Below are 17733 nucleotides of genomic sequence, written 5' to 3'. Positions count from 1 at the left end.
GTTCCTATCAGTCAGTGTAGTATAGTATCTACAGGGCAGTGCTCTGCCGTGTGGCAGAATCTCTCCAACAGCCTGAGAGATCTGTATTGCTGATCTTATTCATTATGATTTAACAGGTGAACACAGGCCTTGGTCTGTGTTCACTGCTACAGCAGAGAGCTGCTGTCTGTCTGCCTTTGAAATGCATCGGCTCTCGTTTACGTTGATGCTTTTCTAGGCATGAGCAGGAAGGACAGACGGGGCAGACTGGATAGAGACAGGACAGGACAGACAGGACAGACAGGACAGACAGGGCAGACTGGATAGAGACAGGACAGGACAGACAGGACATGGACAGGACAGACAGGACCGACGGGACAGACTAGATAGAGACAGGACAGACAGGACAGGACAGGGACAGGACAGACTGGATAGAGACAGGGCAGACAGGACAGGGAGAGGACAGACAGGACAGGGACAGGACAGACTGGATAGAGACAGGACAGACAGGACAGTCTGAATAGAGACAGGACAGGGCAGACAGGACAGGGCAGACAGGACAGGGACAGGACAGACTGGATAGAGACAGGACAGACAGGACAGGGACAGGACAGACTGGATAGAGACAAGACAGGGACAGACAGGACAGGGACAGGGCAGACAGGACAGGGACAGGACAGACAGGACAGGGACAGTACAGACTGGATAGAGACAGGAAAGACAGGATAGACAGGACAGGACAGACAGGACAGGGACAGGACAGACTGGATAGAGACAGGACAGACAGGACAGGGACAGGACAGACTGGATAGAGACAGGACAGGGACAGGGCAGACAGGACAGGGACAGGACAGACTGGACAGGGACAAGACAGACTGGATACAGACAGGACAGGGACAGGACAGGGACAGGATAGACTGGATAGCGACAGGACAGACAGTACAGGGACAGGACAGACTGGATAGAGACAGGACAGGGACAGGACAGACTGGACAGGGACAGGACAGACTGGATACAGACGGGACAGGGCAGACAGGACAGGACAGACTGGATAGAGACAGGACAGACAGGACAGACAGGGACAGGACAGGACAGGGACAGGACAGACAGGGACAGGACAGGACAGGGACAGGACAGACAGGGACAGGACAGGGACAGGACAGGACAGACAGGGACAGACAGGGACAGACAGGGACAGGGACAGGACAGGGACAGTCCACTCAGGTTGTATTTATGAGAAGAACCCATGAGTTATTACTGTTATCACCAGTGGTCTCTCATATTACTGAAATGGCCTTTAAACCCATGTTGCTGTTGCTACTTTTTGAAAGCAGTGGGCCAAAGATGGACTAGAGTGCCATTTGAGATGGTGTACTTGGCTCACTTGTTAACCTGACTGACATCACTACCGGTAACCAAAAAGGAACACTGGTTGCTAAGCATTCCACTACTGTTGATGGTGGCCTGCCACTTCCTCCTCTGCTTGCTTTAAATCAACAATCACTGCCTGCTGAGAGTGAGAGAAAGAGAGAGAGAGAGAGACACTTCTGTCCAGAGAAGATTTTGGTTTTACTTTTCAGACTGATTGTAAACTCAAATAACTGCTGATTATTCATCTAACTAGTGAGTTTGGATTGAAGATACTGTATGTGTCAACGCTTGACTAGTTTAGAGACTTCTGGAATGCCTTCCTATATGAAATGCCACCACTCACAGATGGAGTCTAAAGCCATTGAAATGCTATTTGAGATGTGTGTTCTCCAAGGGTATCGCTTGGATCATGGCTACAGCCAAGTTGCATTGATCAGTATGTTGTCATTAGAAACACCCTGGGAAAGCATTGATCAGTATGTTGTCATTAGAAACACCCTGGGAAAGCATTGATCAGTATGTTGCCATTAGAAACACTCTGGAAAAGCATTGATCAGTATGTTCTCATTAGAAACACCCTGGGAAAGCATTGATCAGTATGTTGTCATTAGAAACACCCTGGGAAAGCATTGATCAGTATGTTGCCATTAGAAACACCCTGGGAAAGCATTGATCAGTATGTTGCCATTAGAAACACCCTGGGAAAGCATTGATCAGTATGTTGTCATTAGAAACACCCTGGAAAAGCATTGATCAGTATGTTCTCATTAGAAACACCCTGGGAAAGCATTGATCAGTATGTTGCCATTAGAAACACCCTGGGAAAGCATTGATCAGTATGTTGCCATTAGAAACACCCTGGGAAAGCATTGATCAGTATGTTGCCATTAGAAACACCCTGGGAAAGCATTGATCAGTATGTTGTCATTAGAAACACCCTGGGAAAGCATTGATCAGTATGTTGCCATTAGAAACACCCTGGGAAAGCATTGATCAGTATGTTGTCATTAGAAACACCCTGGGAAAGCATTGATCAGTATGTTGTCATTAGAAACACCCTGGGAAAGCATTGATCAGTATGTTGCCATTAGAAACACCCTGGGAAACCATTGATCAGTATGTTGCCATTAGAAACACCCTGGGAAAGCATTGATCAGTATGTTGTCATTAGAAACACCCTGGGAAAGCATTGTTTACCAATGGACTGGTGGTGGTGGAAGTGTATTCAATAACTTTGTGCATGTGAGTACACGTGTATTAGTGTGTGTTTTACGGTGTGTGTGTAGATAAATGTGTATATGACTATTATAACACACAATGTTATTATTGTAGGAACTTGGTTCGTTAGAAAGATAGACGTTTTTATTATGTTCCCTGTGATTCTTCCCGTAGGAAAGCAATTATCTCTATATTGATCTAGTATGTGTTGTTTTATGTAATTCACTATTACATTGTTCTTAATATCGTAACGTTAGTCAGAGTCTATGAGGATTTACTTAAACCATAATTAAAGGTGAAAGTCATTTGGCGACTGTAAAATAAATCTATTCAGGCATGCTTACTTTAGTCATCTATCTGTACTGTATCTGTCATATAGATGTGTTTACGAATGGCATACAGTACCAGTCAAACGTGTGGACACACCTACTCATTCAAGGGTTTTATTTATTTGTATTATTTTGTACATTGTAGAATAATAGTGAAGACATCAAAACTATGAAATAATGCTTTTCCTTCACTCTTGCGGTCCAACTCATCTCAAACCATCTCAATTGGGTTGAGGTCGGGTGATTGTGGAGGCCAGGTCATCTGATGCAGCACTCCATCACACTCCTTGGTCAAATAGCCCTTACACAGCCTGGAGGTGTGTTGGGTCATTGTCCTGTTGAAAAACAAATTATAGTCTCACTCAGCGCAAACCAGATGGGATGGCGTTTCGCTGCAGAATGCTGTGGTAACCATGCTGGTTAAGTGTACCTTGAATTCTAAATAAATCACACACAGTGTCACCAGCAAAGCACCATCACACCTCCTCCTCCATGCTTCACGGTGGGAACCACACGTGCAGAGATCATCCGTTCACTTACTCTGCGTCTCACAAAGACACAGCCGTTAGTACCAAAAATCTCAAATTTGGACTCATCCGACCAAAGGACAGATTTCCACCGGCCTAATGTCCATTGCTCGTGTTTCTTGGTCTCTTATTCTTATTGGTGTCCTTTAGTAGTGGTTTCTTTGCAGCAATTCAACTATGAAGACCTGATTCACACAGTCTCCTCTGAACAGTTGATGTTGAGATGTGTCTGTTACTTGAACTCTGTGAAGCATATATTTGGGCTGCAATTTCTGAGGCTGGAAAACTCTAATGAACGTATCCTCTGCAGCAGAGGTAACTCTGGGTCTAGCATTCCTGTGGTGGTCATCATAGCACTTGATGGTTTTTGCAACTGCACTAAAAAAACGTTAAAAGTTATTGATATTTCCGTTTTGACTGGCATTCATGTCTTAAAGTAATGATGGACTGTCGTTTGTCTTTGCTTATTTGACCTGCTCTTGCCATAATACGGTCTTGGTCTTTTACCAAATAGGGCTATCTTCTGTATAACACCCCTACCTTGTCACAACACAACTGATTGGCTCAAACGCCTTAAGAAGGAAAGAAATTCCACAAACTAACTTTTATCAAGGCACACCTGTTAATTGAAATGCATTCCAGGTGACTACCTCATGAATCTGGTTGAGAGAATGCCAAGAGTGTGCAAACGCTGTCATCAAGGCACAGGGTGTGGCTACTTTGAACAATCTAAAATATATTTTGATTTGTTGAACACTTTTTTTGGTTACTCCATGATTCCATATGTGTTATATCATAGTTTTGATGTCTTCACTATTATTCTACAATGTAGAAAATAGTAAAATAAAATAAAGAAAAACCCTAGAATGTTGACACACTGGTATAAATGATTCGTGAGACAGATGCAGGAATGCGTAATCGTTTATTAAAATTTGACCAAAATTACGGCTTCCCGTGTAAAGGCTCGGGGACGAAGACCAAACAAACACGTAACAAAAACACAGGGTTGAAGCCCAACTGAAAGAGCGAGGAGTACCTCGTACAATGATTTAGCCCACGGGACGAGACCCGTAATCAGCTTTGCAATCCACAATGGCACGAAAGCCCAAAACACACAGCACAGGTACTCACACGCACCAGCGGACATTGTAACAATAATGGACAGCCCAATGGAAACCAAAGGGCACATATATACAAGTACTAATCCGTGGGAATAAGGGGACAGGTGTGTGTAATGAAAGTTCCTGAGGGATCCGTGACAAATGAGTCGGTGTGTCCAAACTTTTGACTGGTACTGTAAATCACTGCTGTTGTTCTGTTTCATTCTGTGCTGTCCCTTGTATGATAAGAAGTGAAGGAAGTATTCATTTTGAATGTATGATGGGAGTCTTGTCTGTTTTTAGACTGTATTCTCATCTTCTCTCTATTTCAGGATATCCACTCTTTCCACAGTTTTTTTATTACATTTTTTGGGGGGGGTTTTGGGGGGTTGTATGTTTTGCTGCTAATTAGGGAACTCCCCCAAAACCCTCCCATTCTGATTTTGGCCCTCTAGTTCACTCTCTTGGTCTCTAACTCCAGGAAGGAAACTAGGCCTAGTAATTAGGTCTCCCTAATTATTAGTTTTGTCATGTGGAGAGCTTGACTTTGAAAAGGACTACACAGTGAGAAGATTGCCCTGCTTGAACAGATGTCCAGTCCAGCATGCCCTCTGTTATAGCTGTCATATCACAGATCTGCTCCTTTCATGGGCTCAAAATTATATCCGACTTGAATATGTGGACTAAATCAAATGACTTTTTCTGGCAGGCGTGCTCTGTCTCTCATTCTCTCTCTACCACCCTCTCTCACTCTGTCTCTCATTCTCTCTCTACCACCCTCTGTCTATCATTCTCTCTCTACCACCCTCTCTCACTTTCTCTCTCTCATTCTCTCTACCACCCTCTGTCTCTCATTCTCTCTCTACCACCCTCTGTCTCTCATTCTCTCTCTACCACCCTCTGTCTCTCATTCTCTCTCTACCACCCTCTGTCTCTCATTCTCTCTCTACCACTCTGTCTCTCATTCTCTCTCTACCACCCTCTCTCACTCTTTCTTTCTCTCTCTCTCTCTCTACCACCCTCTCTCTCTCTCTCTCTCTCTCTCTCTCTACCACCCTCTCTCTCTCTCTCTCTCTACCTATCTCTCTCTCTCTCTCTCTACCTCTCTCTCTCTCTACCACCCTCTCTCTCTCTACCACCCTCTCTCTCTCTCTACCACCCTCTCTACCACCCTCTCTCTCTCTCTCTCTACCACCCTCTCTCTCTCTCACCCTCTCTCTCTCACCCTCTCTCACTCTCTTTCTCTCTCTACCACCCTCTCTCACTCTCTTTCTCTCTCTCTACCACCCTCTCTCACTCTTTCTTTCTCTCTCTCTCTACCACCCTCTCTCACTCTCTTTCTCATTCTCTTACCACCCTCTCTCACTCTCTTGCTCTCTCTCTCTACCACCCTCTCTCACTCTTTCTTTCTCTCTCTCTCTACCACCCTCTCTCTCTCTCTCTCTCTCTCACACCCTCTCTCACTCTCTCTCTCACACCCTCTCTCACCCTCTCTCACTCTCTTTCTCTCTCTACCACCCTTTCTCTCTCTTTCTCATTCTCTCTCTACCACCCTCTCGCACTCTCTTTCTCTCTCTACCACCCTCTCTCACTCTTTCTTTCTCTCTCTCTCTACCACCCTCTCTCACTCTTTCTTTCTCTCTCTCTACCACCCTCTCTCACTCTTTCTTTCTCTGTCTCTTTCTGCCTCTTTATCTCTCTCTCTCTCAGTTTCTCTGTTTCTCTTTTTCCTCTTCCTCTCCTTCCCCTATCTGTCTATCCCTCCCTCACCTCCCTGGCAAAGAGTTTGAGATTAAAGATTAAAAAGTTAAATTAAAGTATTTTTTGATGCCTCTGATTTTGCATAATCTGCATATCTGAAGGCTGATGTGTGAATATTTGGCGTGGCTGGTTGCCAGGGGCCTGCGGCAGGCTTGGTCCTCCTCTCCATCGTCCGAGAGGCCGGGGCGCTCTTACTATGAAAAGCACACAGCTCGACCCCTGAGAGGCGCTCTTATTATGAAAAGCACACAGCTCGACCCCTGAGAGGCGCTCTTACTATGAAAACCACACAGCTGGACCCCTGAGAGGCGCTCTTATTATGAAAAGCACACAGCTTGACCCCTGAGAGGCGCTCTTATTATGAAAAGCACACAGCTCGACCCCTGAGAGGCGCTCTTACTATGAAAAGCACACAGCTGGACCCCTGAGAGGCGCTCTTATTATGAAAAGCACACAGCTGGACCCCTGAGAGGCGCTCTTATTGTGAAAAGCACACAGCTGGACCCCTGAGAGGGAGGCGCTCTTATTATGAAAAGCACACAGCTCGAGCCCTGAGAGGGAGGCGCTCTTATTATGAAAAGCACACAGCTCGACCCCTGAGAGGTGCTCTTACTATGAAAAGCACACAGCTGGACCCCTGAGATGTGCGCTTATTATGAAAAGCACACAGCTGGACCCCTGAGAGGCGCTCTTATTATGAAAAGCACACAGCAGGACCCCTGAGAGGCGCTCTTATTATGAAAAGCACACAGCTGGACCCCTGAGAGGGAGGCGCTCTTATTATGAAAAGCACACAGCTCGACCCCTGAGAGGCGCTCTTATTATGAAAAGCACACAGCAGGACCCCTGAGAGGCGCTCTTATTATGAAAAGCACACAGCTCGACCCCTGAGAGGCGCTCTTATTATGAAAAGCACACAGCTCGACCCCTGAGAGGCGCTCTTACTATGAAAAGCGCACAGCTCGACCCCTGAGAGGTGCTCTTATTATGAAAAGCACACAGCTCGACCCCTGAGAGGTGCTCTTATTATGAAAAGCACACAGCTCGACCCCTGAGAGGCGCTCTTATTATGAAAAGCACACAGCTGGACCCCCGACGGGGATAGTCTGGTTACTTTACAGTGATTTATCACATTGTGTGAGTCCCAAATGTCACCACAATACCTGTGCACTACTTTTGACCAGAGGCCTATGGTGCCATTTGGGAGGCAATTTTGTCGCTGTGCTGCAGCCCATCCTCTGGGGAAGCTCTCTCTCTCTTTTTCATAACAACGCAATTACAGTTTTCTCTATCTTGACGAGCTTTCTCCCTAAACGTAAATGTTTGTTTTTGTTTAGACAAAAACATTTGGCCTTAATTAATTTTTAGATTTAGAATAATGAGTTTTCTCGCTGGGAAATCAAATGTCAGCTGGAATAAGCTAATGTCAAGTGATTGCAACAGTTTCTCCTGTCTCCAACCCCTAAGCTGCAAAACGTGCTTCTACTTTTACTTTAGGTAGATTGTCTGAGACCCCCAGTCTGGGATGGGATGATAGTTCTGGCTAGAGCCACACCTACAGCATCAGAAATGGATAGGGGATAGTCACGTAGTGTGAACAGTGGATAGGCACGTAATGTGACTAGGGGATAGTTACATAGTGTGAATAGGGGATAGTCACAGTGTGAATAGGGGATAGTCACAGTGTGAATAGGGGATAGTCACAGTGTGAACAGGGGATAGTTACATAGTGTGAATAGGGATAGTTACATAGTGTGAACAGGGGATAGTCACAGTGTGAACAGGGGATAGTTACATAGTGTGAACAGGGGATAGTCACATAGTGTGAACAGGGGATAGTCACAGTGTGAATAGGGGATAGTCACATAGTGTGAATAGGGGATAGTCACATAGTGTGAACAGGGGATAGTCACATAGTGTGAATAGGGGATAGTCACATAGTGTGAACAGGGGATAGTCACATAGTGTGAATAGGGGATAGTTTCATAGTGTGAACAGGGGATAGTCACAGTGTGAATAGGGGATAGTAACAGTGTGAATAGGGGATAGGCACATAGTGTGAATAGGGGTAGTTACATAGTGTGAACAGGGGATAGTCACATAGTGTGAACAGGGGATAGTCACATAGTGTGAATAGGGGATAGTCACATAGTGTGAACAGGGGATAGTCACATAGTGTGAATAGGGGATAGTTCCATAGTGTGAACAGGGGATAGTCACAGTGTGAATAGGGGATAGTCACAGTGTGAATAGGGGATAGGCACATAGTGTGAATAGGGGTAGTTACATAGTGTGAACAGGGGATAGTCACAGTGTGAATAGGGGATAGTCACATAGTGTGAACAGGGGATAGTCACATAGTGTGAACAGGGGATAGTCACAGTGTGAACAGGGGATAGTCACATAGTGTGAACAGGGGATAGTCACATAGTGTGAACAAGGGATAGTTACATAGTGTGAATAGGGGATAGTCACAGAGTGTGAACAGGGGATAGTCACATAGTGTGAACAGGGGATAGTCACATAGTGTGAACAGGGGATAGTCACATAGTGTGAACAGGGGATAGTTACATAGTGTGAATAGGGGATAGTCACAGTGTGAACAAGAGATAGTCACATAGTGTGAATAGGGGATAGTCACATAGTGTGAACAAGATATAGTCACAGTGTGAATAGGGGATAGTCACATAGTGTGAACAGGGGATAGTCACATAGTGTGAACAAGAGATAGTCAGTGTGAATAGGGGATAGTTACATAGTGTGACTAGGGTATAGTCACATAGTGTGACTAGGGGATAGTCACATAGTGTTACTAGGGGATAGTCACAGTGTGAACAGGGGTAGTCACAGTGTGAACAGGGGATAGTCACATAGTGTGAACAGGGGATAGTCACATAGTGTGAACAGGGGATAGTCACATAGTGTGAACAGGGGATAGTTACAGAGTGTGAACAGGGGATAGTTACAGAGTGTGAACAGGGGATAGTCACAGAGTGTGAACAGGGGATAGTCACAGTGTGAATAGGGGATAGTCACATAGTGTGAACAGGGGATAGTCACATAGTGTGAACAGGGGATAGTCACATAGTGTGAACAGGGGATAGTCACATAGTGTGAACAGGGGATAGTTACATAGTGTGAACAGGGGATAGTTACAGAGTGTGAACAGGGGATAGTCACAGAGTGTGAACAGGGGATAGTCACAGAGTGTGAACAGGGGATAGTCACAGTGTGAATAGGGGATAGTCACATAGTGTGAACAGGGGATAGTCACATAGTGTGAACAGGGGATAGTCACATAGTGTGAACAGGGGATAGTCACATAGTGTGAACAGGGGATAGTTACATAGTGTGAACAGGGGATAGTTACAGAGTGTGAACAGGGGATAGTCACAGAGTGTGAACAGGGGATAGTCACAGAGTGTGAACAGGGGATAGTCACAGAGTGTGAACAGGGGATAGTCACAGAGTGTGAACAGGGGATAGTCACAGAGTGTGAACAGGGGATTGTCACAGAGTGTGAACAGGGGATAGTCACAGTGTGAATAGGGGATAGTCACATAGTGTGAACAGGGGATAGTTACATAGTGTGAATAGGGGATAGTCACAGTGTGAACAAGAGATAGTCACATAGTGTGAACAGGGGATAGTCACATAGTGTGAACAAGAGATAGTCACATAGTGTGAACAGGGGATAGTTACATAGTGTGAATAGGGGATAGTCACATAGTGTGAACAGGGGATAGTTACATAGTGTGAATAGGGGATAGTTCCATAGTGTGAACAGGGGATAGTCACAGTGTGAATAGGGGATAGTCACCGTGTGAATAGGGGATAGGCACATAGTGTGAATAGGGGTAGTTACATAGTGTGAACAGGGGATAGTCACAGTGTGAATAGGGGATAGGCACATTGTGTGAACAGGGGATAGTCACATAGTGTGAACAGGGGATAGTCACAGTGTGAACAGGGGATAGTCACATAGTGTGAACAGGGGATAGTCACATAGTGTGAACAAGGGATAGTTACAGAGTGTGAACAGGGGATAGTTACAGAGTGTGAACAGGGGATAGTCACAGAGTGTGAACAGGGGATAGTCACAGTGTGAATAGGGGATAGTCACATAGTGTGAACAGGGGATAGTCACATAGTGTGAACAGGGGATAGTCACATAGTGTGAACAGGGGATAGTTACATAGTGTGAACAGGGGATAGTTACAGAGTGTGAACAGGGGATAGTCACAGAGTGTGAACAGGGGATAGTCACAGAGTGTGAACAGGGGATAGTCACAGAGTGTGAACAGGGGATAGTCACAGAGTGTGAACAGGGGATAGTCACAGAGTGTGAACAGGGGATTGTCACAGAGTGTGAACAGGGGATAGTCACAGTGTGAATAGGGGATAGTCACATAGTGTGAACAGGGGATAGTTACATAGTGTGAATAGGGGATAGTCACAGTGTGAACAAGAGATAGTCACATAGTGTGAACAGGGGATAGTCACATAGTGTGAACAAGAGATAGTCACATAGTGTGAACAGGGGATAGTTACATAGTGTGAATAGGGGATAGTCACATAGTGTGAACAGGGGATAGTTACATAGTGTGAATAGGGGATAGTTCCATAGTGTGAACAGGGGATAGTCACAGTGTGAATAGGGGATAGTCACAGTGTGAATAGGGGATAGGCACATAGTGTGAATAGGGGTAGTTACATAGTGTGAACAGGGGATAGTCACAGTGTGAATAGGGGATAGGCACATTGTGTGAACAGGGGATAGTCACATAGTGTGAACAGGGGATAGTCACAGTGTGAACAGGGGATAGTCACATAGTGTGAACAGGGGATAGTCACATAGTGTGAACAAGGGATAGTTACATAGTGTGAATAGGGGATAGTCACAGAGTGTGAACAGGGGATAGTTACATAGTGTGAATAGGGGATAGTCACAGTGTGAACAAGAGATAGTCACATAGTGTGAATAGGGGATAGTCACATAGTGTGAACAAGATATAGTCACAGTGTGAATAGGGGATAGTCACATAGTGTGAACAGGGGATAGTCACATAGTGTGAACAGGGGATAGTCACATAGTGTGAACAAGAGATAGTCAGTGTGAATAGGGGATAGTTACATAGTGTGACTAGGGTATAGTCACATAGTGTGACTAGGGGATAGTCACATAGTGTTACTAGGGGATAGTCACAGTGTGAACAGGGGTAGTCACAGTGTGAACAGGGGATAGTCACATAGTGTGAACAGGGGATAGTCACATAGTGTGAACAGGGGATAGTTACATAGTGTGAACAGGGGATAGTTACAGAGTGTGAACAGGGGATAGTCACAGAGTGTGAACAGGGGATAGTCACAGAGTGTGAACAGGGGATAGTCACAGAGTGTGTACAGGGGATAGTCACAGAGTGTGAACAGGGGATAGTCACAGAGTGTGAATAGGGGATAGTCACATAGTGTGAACAGGGGATAGTTACATAGTGTGAATAGGGGATAGTTCCATAGTGTGAACAGGGGATAGTCACAGTGTGAATAGGGGATAGTCACAGTGTGAATAGGGGATAGGCACATAGTGTGAATAGGGGTAGTTACATAGTGTGAACAGGGGATAGTCACAGTGTGAATAGGGGATAGGCACATTGTGTGAACAGGGGATAGTCACATAGTGTGAACAGGGGATAGTCACAGTGTGAACAGGGGATAGTCACATAGTGTGAACAGGGGATAGTCACATAGTGTGAACAAGGGATAGTTACATAGTGTGAATAGGGGATAGTCACAGAGTGTGAACAGGGGATAGTTACATAGTGTGAATAGGGGATAGTCACAGTGTGAACAAGAGATAGTCACATAGTGTGAATAGGGGATAGTCACATAGTGTGAACAAGATATAGTCACAGTGTGAATAGGGGATAGTCACATAGTGTGAACAGGGGATAGTCACATAGTGTGAACAGGGGATAGTCACATAGTGTGAACAAGAGATAGTCAGTGTGAATAGGGGATAGTTACATAGTGTGACTAGGGTATAGTCACATAGTGTGACTAGGGGATAGTCACATAGTGTTACTAGGGGATAGTCACAGTGTGAACAGGGGTAGTCACAGTGTGAACAGGGGATAGTCACATAGTGTGAACAGGGGATAGTTACATAGTGTGAACAGGGGATAGTTACAGAGTGTGAACAGGGGATAGTCACAGAGTGTGAACAGGGGATAGTCACAGAGTGTGAACAGGGGATAGTCACAGAGTGTGAACAGGGGATAGTCACAGAGTGTGTACAGGGGATAGTCACAGAGTGTGAACAGGGGATAGTCACAGAGTGTGAACAGGGGATAGTCACAGAGTGTGAACAGGGGATAGTCACAGTGTGAATAGGGGATAGTCACATAGTGTGAACAGGGGATAGTCACATAGTGTGAACAGGGGATAGTCACATAGTGTGAACAGGGGATAGTCACATAGTGTGAACAGGGGATAGTCACATAGTGTGAACAGGGGATAGTTACATAGTGTGAACAGGGGATAGTTACAGAGTGTGAACAGGGGATAGTCACAGAGTGTGAACAGGGGATAGTCACAGAGTGTGAACAGGGGATAGTCACAGAGTGTGAACAGGGGATAGTCACAGAGTGTGAACAGGGGATAGTCACAGAGTGTGAACAGGGGATAGTCACAGAGTGTGAACAGGGGATAGTCACAGAGTGTGAACAGGGGATAGTCACAGTGTGAATAGGGGATAGTCACATAGTGTGAACAGGGGATAGTTACATAGTGTGAATAGGGGATAGTCACAGTGTGAACAAGAGATAGTCACATAGTGTGAATAGGGGATAGTCACATAGTGTGAACAAGAGATAGTCACAGTGTGAATAGGGGATAGTCACATAGTGTGAACAGGGGATAGTCACATAGTGTGAACAAGAGATAGTCACTGTGTGAACAGGGGATAGTCACATAGTGTGAATAGGGGATAGTTACATAGTGTTACTAGGGGATGGTTACAGTGTGAATAGGGGATAGTCACATAGTGTGAACAGGGGATTGTCACATATTGTTACTAGTGGATGGTTACAGTGTGAATAGGGGATAGTTACATAGTGTGAACAGGGGATAGTCACATAGTGTTACTAGGGGATGGTTACAGTGTGAATAGGGGATAGTCACATAGTGTTACTAGGGGATAGTTACATAGTGTGAACAGGGGATAGTTACATAGTGTGAACAGGGGATAGTTACATAGTGTGAACAGGGGATAGTTACATAGTGTGAACAGGGGATAGTTACAGAGTGAATAGGGGATAGTCACATAGTGTGAACAGGGGATAGTCACAGTGTGAATAGGGGATAGTCACATAGTGTGAACAGGGGATAGTCACATAGTGTTACTAGGGGATGGTTACAGTGTGAACAGGGGATAGTCACAGTGTGAATAGGGGATAGTCACATAGTGTTACTAGGGGATAGTTACATAGTGTTACTAGGGGAGGGTTACAGTGTGAACAGGGGATAGTCACAGTGTGAATAGCGGATAGTCACATAGTGTGAACAGGGGATAGTTACATAGTGTGAACAGGGGATAGTTACATAGTGTGAACAGGGGATAGTTACATAGTGTGAACAGGGGATAGTTACATAGTGTGAACAGGGGATAGTCACAGTGTGAATAGGGGATAGTCACATAGTGTGAACAGGGGATAGTCACAGTGTGAATAGGGGATAGTCACATAGTGTGAACAGGGGATAGTCACATAGTGTTACTAGGGGATGGTTACAGTGTGAACAGGGGATAGTCACAGTGTGAATAGGGGATAGTCACATAGTGTGAACAGGGGATAGTCACAGTGTGAATAGGGGATAGTCACATAGTGTGAACAGGGGATAGTCACATAGTGTTACTAGGGGATGGTTACAGTGTGAACAGGGGATAGTCACAGTGTGAATAGGGGATAGTCACATAGTGTGAACAGGGGATAGTCACAGTGTGAATAGGGGATAGTCACATAGTGTGAACAGGGGATAGTCACATAGTGTTACTAGGGGATGGTTACAGTGTGAACAGGGGATAGTCACAGTGTGAATAGCGGATAGTCACACAGTGTGAACAGGGGATAGTCACATAGTGTTACTAGGGGAGGGTTACTGTGTGACCAGGGGATAGTTACATAGATAGTGTTACTAGGGGATGGTTACAGTGTGAACAGGGGATAGTCACATAGATAGTGTTACTAGGGGATGGTTACAGTGTGAACAGGGGATAGTCACAGTGTGTTACTAGGGGAGGGTTACTGTGTGAACAGGGGATAGTCACAGTGTGAACAGGGGATAGTCACATAGTGTGAACAGGGGATAGTCACAGTGTGAACAGGGGATAGTCACATAGTGTGAACAGGGGATAGTCACATAGTGTTACTAGGGGAGGGTTACTGTGTGACCAGGGGATAGTCACAGTGTGAATAGCGGATAGTCACATAGTGTGAACAGGGGATAGTTACATAGTGTGAACAGGGGATAGTTACAGTGTGAATAGCGGATAGTCACATAGTGTGAACAGGGGATAGTCACAAAGTGTGAACAAGGGATGGTTACAGTGTGAACAGGGGATAGTCACAGTGTGAATAGGGGATAGTCACATAGTGTGAACAGGGGATAGTTACATAGTGTGAACAGGGGATAGTTACATAGTGTGAACAGGGGATAGTCACATAGTGTGAACAGGGGATAGTCACAGTGTGAATAGGGGATAGTCACATAGTGTGAACAGGGGATAGTCACAGTGTGAATAGGGGATAGTCACATAGTGTGAACAGGGGATAGTCACATAGTGTTACTAGGGGATGGTTACAGTGTGAACAGGGGATAGTTACATAGTGTGAATAGGGGATAGTTACATAGTGTGAACAGGGGATAGTTACATAGTGTGAACAGGGGATAGTTACATAGTGTGAACAGGGGATAGTCACAGTGTGAATAGGGGATAGTCACATAGTGTGAACAGGGGATAGTCACAGTGTGAATAGGGGATAGTCACATAGTGTGAACAGGGGATAGTCACAGTGTGAATAGGGGATAGTCACATAGTGTGAACAGGGGATAGTCACATAGTGTTACTAGGGGATGGTTACAGTGTGAACAGGGGATAGTCACAGTGTGAATAGGGGATAGTCACATAGTGTGAACAGGGGATAGTCACAGTGTGAATAGCGGATAGTCACATAGTGTGAACAGGGGATAGTCACATAGTGTTACTAGGGGAGGGTTACTGTGTGACCAGGGGATAGTCACAGTGTGAACAGGGGATAGTCACATAGTGTTACTAGGGGATGGTTACAGTGTGAACAGGGGATAGTCACAGTGTGAATAGGGGATAGTCACATAGTGTTACTAGGGGAGGGTTACTGTGTGACCAGGGGATTGTCACATGGTATGAATGTTATATTTATGCTATGATCTATCTAGTATTTTCAGGCCATACTTCACACTATGAGGGTTCTGTATTTATGGGTCATAGGTCATAGTGGGTCTATTTTAGACATAGGTGGTTTGGGAGAGACAGTGGCCTTCACTGTATGTATGCTGCATATAGTAGTTATGCCATAGTATAGTGGGTTCTGATAGATCAAACAAGCAGTTAGATACAGTGGCCTTCAGAAATTATTCATACTCCTTCACTTATTCCATATTCTGTTGTTACAGCCTGAATTCAAAATGGATGACATTTATTTTTTTTCTCACCCATCTACCACACAATACCCAATAATCACAAAGGAAAGAAATATTTTTTTTATTTTTTTTGGGCAAATATATTGAAAATGAAATACAGGAATGTCTCATTTACATAAGTATTCACACCCCCGAGTCAAGACATGTTAGGATCACCTTTGGCAGCGATTACAGCTTTGACAGCAATTACAGCTAATTTGTAAAAAAGTTATAAAAACATCATTCCACTTTGACCTTATGGGGTATTGTGTGTAGGCCAGTAAGACATCTCAATCCGTTTTAAATTCAAGCTGAAAAAGTGAAGGGGAGTGAACACTTTCTGAAGGCAGATAATATATACGACAAACTCAATATTCACTGTGTGTATTTTCCCTCTTTCCTCACAGTCTAACGTCGTGAAAACACAGACTATCACCATCTCAGACGTGTCTAACTCCCTACGAGGAGACGTCTATAACAAGGAGGTCCCCATCGTGCACACTGAGACCAAGACCATTACCTACGAGTCAGCGCAGGTGAGAGGCGTCGTTAGAAATGTAGTTCTTAAATAAAAACCCTTTATTAACCAAATTACTTTGTGTTAACAGTGAACTGGGTCATATTCATGAAAAAAATGTTTTCAAAATGAAAACAAGCAATTTCATATTGGACAAGTCCTATTTCAGTGTCTTTTTTTCCTTTTGGTGCCTGATGAACATGAGCCTGTTTTTTTTGTCTTAATCTCAGCCAGTAGATAACGTAATCCTAAATGAACCCCTTTTCTCCCCCTTGTGTTAACATAGTGTCTCCTTCAGCCCGTAGACAGCATGGCAGAGAGGGACTCTGGAATGCTGTTGAGTGCCCAGACCATCACCTCAGAGACAGTCAGTACAACCACCACCACTCAGATCACCAAGGTACGTCCTGGGCTTCCTGGTCTACGATCAGTTTCGCTTTCACTAGATGATGTAGATTTGAGTGATTTAGCACAGGGATTCCGAATGTATTTTGCTTCGTGAACCACCAATTGAGGTGTTTTTTTTTTTGTCGTGACCAATGTTCCCTCTAAGCTGCGCGTGTGCGCAGGACTGCCGCGCAGAAGAAATATCAGCCCCGCGCAGAGAAGCACTGTCAAGGACTTCTGCCGAAGTCGATGCCTCTCCTTGTTCGGGCGGTGTTCGGCGGTCGACGTTGCCGGTCTTCTAGCCATCGCCGATCCATTTTTAATTTTCCATTTGTTTTGTCTCGTTTTCTAACAAACCTGGTTCTCATTTCCCTCATTATGTGTTGTGTATTTAACCCTCTGTTTCCCCCATGTCTTTGTGTGGTATTGTTTATCTGTTTCATGTATGCGCACGTTAGACTGGTTGCGCTGGGTTATGTCAACCCGTATTGTATTTCGTGGTCATTGTGCCGTGTGCTTTTGGTTCGCCTAAATAAAAGGCTCCGTTTGCTACCCAATATCTGCTCTCCTGCGCCTGACTCCCTTGCAGCCCCATTTACGCATACCTGACAAGCACGACATTGAACTTCCCTCCACTTTCTAGAGTTTTCCCCTTTAGTTAACACTATCAACGTTTCCCTTTACTGTGGGTATTGTGATCGAATCAACGCATTATTAGCCACTTTCAATGCAACATACCGAAACTGTCTGTGCTCTTGTAGAATTCTGGTTGAGGGATGGAGATGATGTAGTTAATTATTCCTAGTCAAACAAACTTCTGATTCCAGGAG

General features: G+C 44.9%; 1 protein-coding gene across 20 annotated transcripts in view; it reads left to right on the top strand.

Moving 5' to 3' along the window:
- Positions 1-17733, top strand: part of epb41a (erythrocyte membrane protein band 4.1a) — a 147733-nt gene that overhangs the window by 116913 nt on the left and 13087 nt on the right. For 14 of the 20 annotated variants that reach the window (XM_090209388.1, XM_090209386.1, XM_090209383.1 and 11 more), the window contains 2 exons: positions 16407-16535; positions 16803-16916. In XM_090209388.1, the coding sequence (XP_090065514.1) occupies positions 16407-16535; positions 16803-16916 (243 nt within the window). The remainder of the gene's footprint in view (positions 1-16406; positions 16536-16802; positions 16917-17733) is intronic. The other 6 variants (XM_090209387.1, XM_090209384.1, XM_090209378.1 and 3 more) reach the window with 1 other exon arrangement.

This window comes from Oncorhynchus mykiss, chromosome 18 (assembly GCF_057628025.1).
Source record: "Oncorhynchus mykiss isolate SJ-2025 chromosome 18, ASM5762802v1, whole genome shotgun sequence".
Taxonomy (NCBI): domain Eukaryota; kingdom Metazoa; phylum Chordata; class Actinopteri; order Salmoniformes; family Salmonidae; genus Oncorhynchus; species Oncorhynchus mykiss.
Note: the sequence above shows the minus strand (reverse complement) of the source record. Positions and strands in the feature narration are given on the sequence as shown.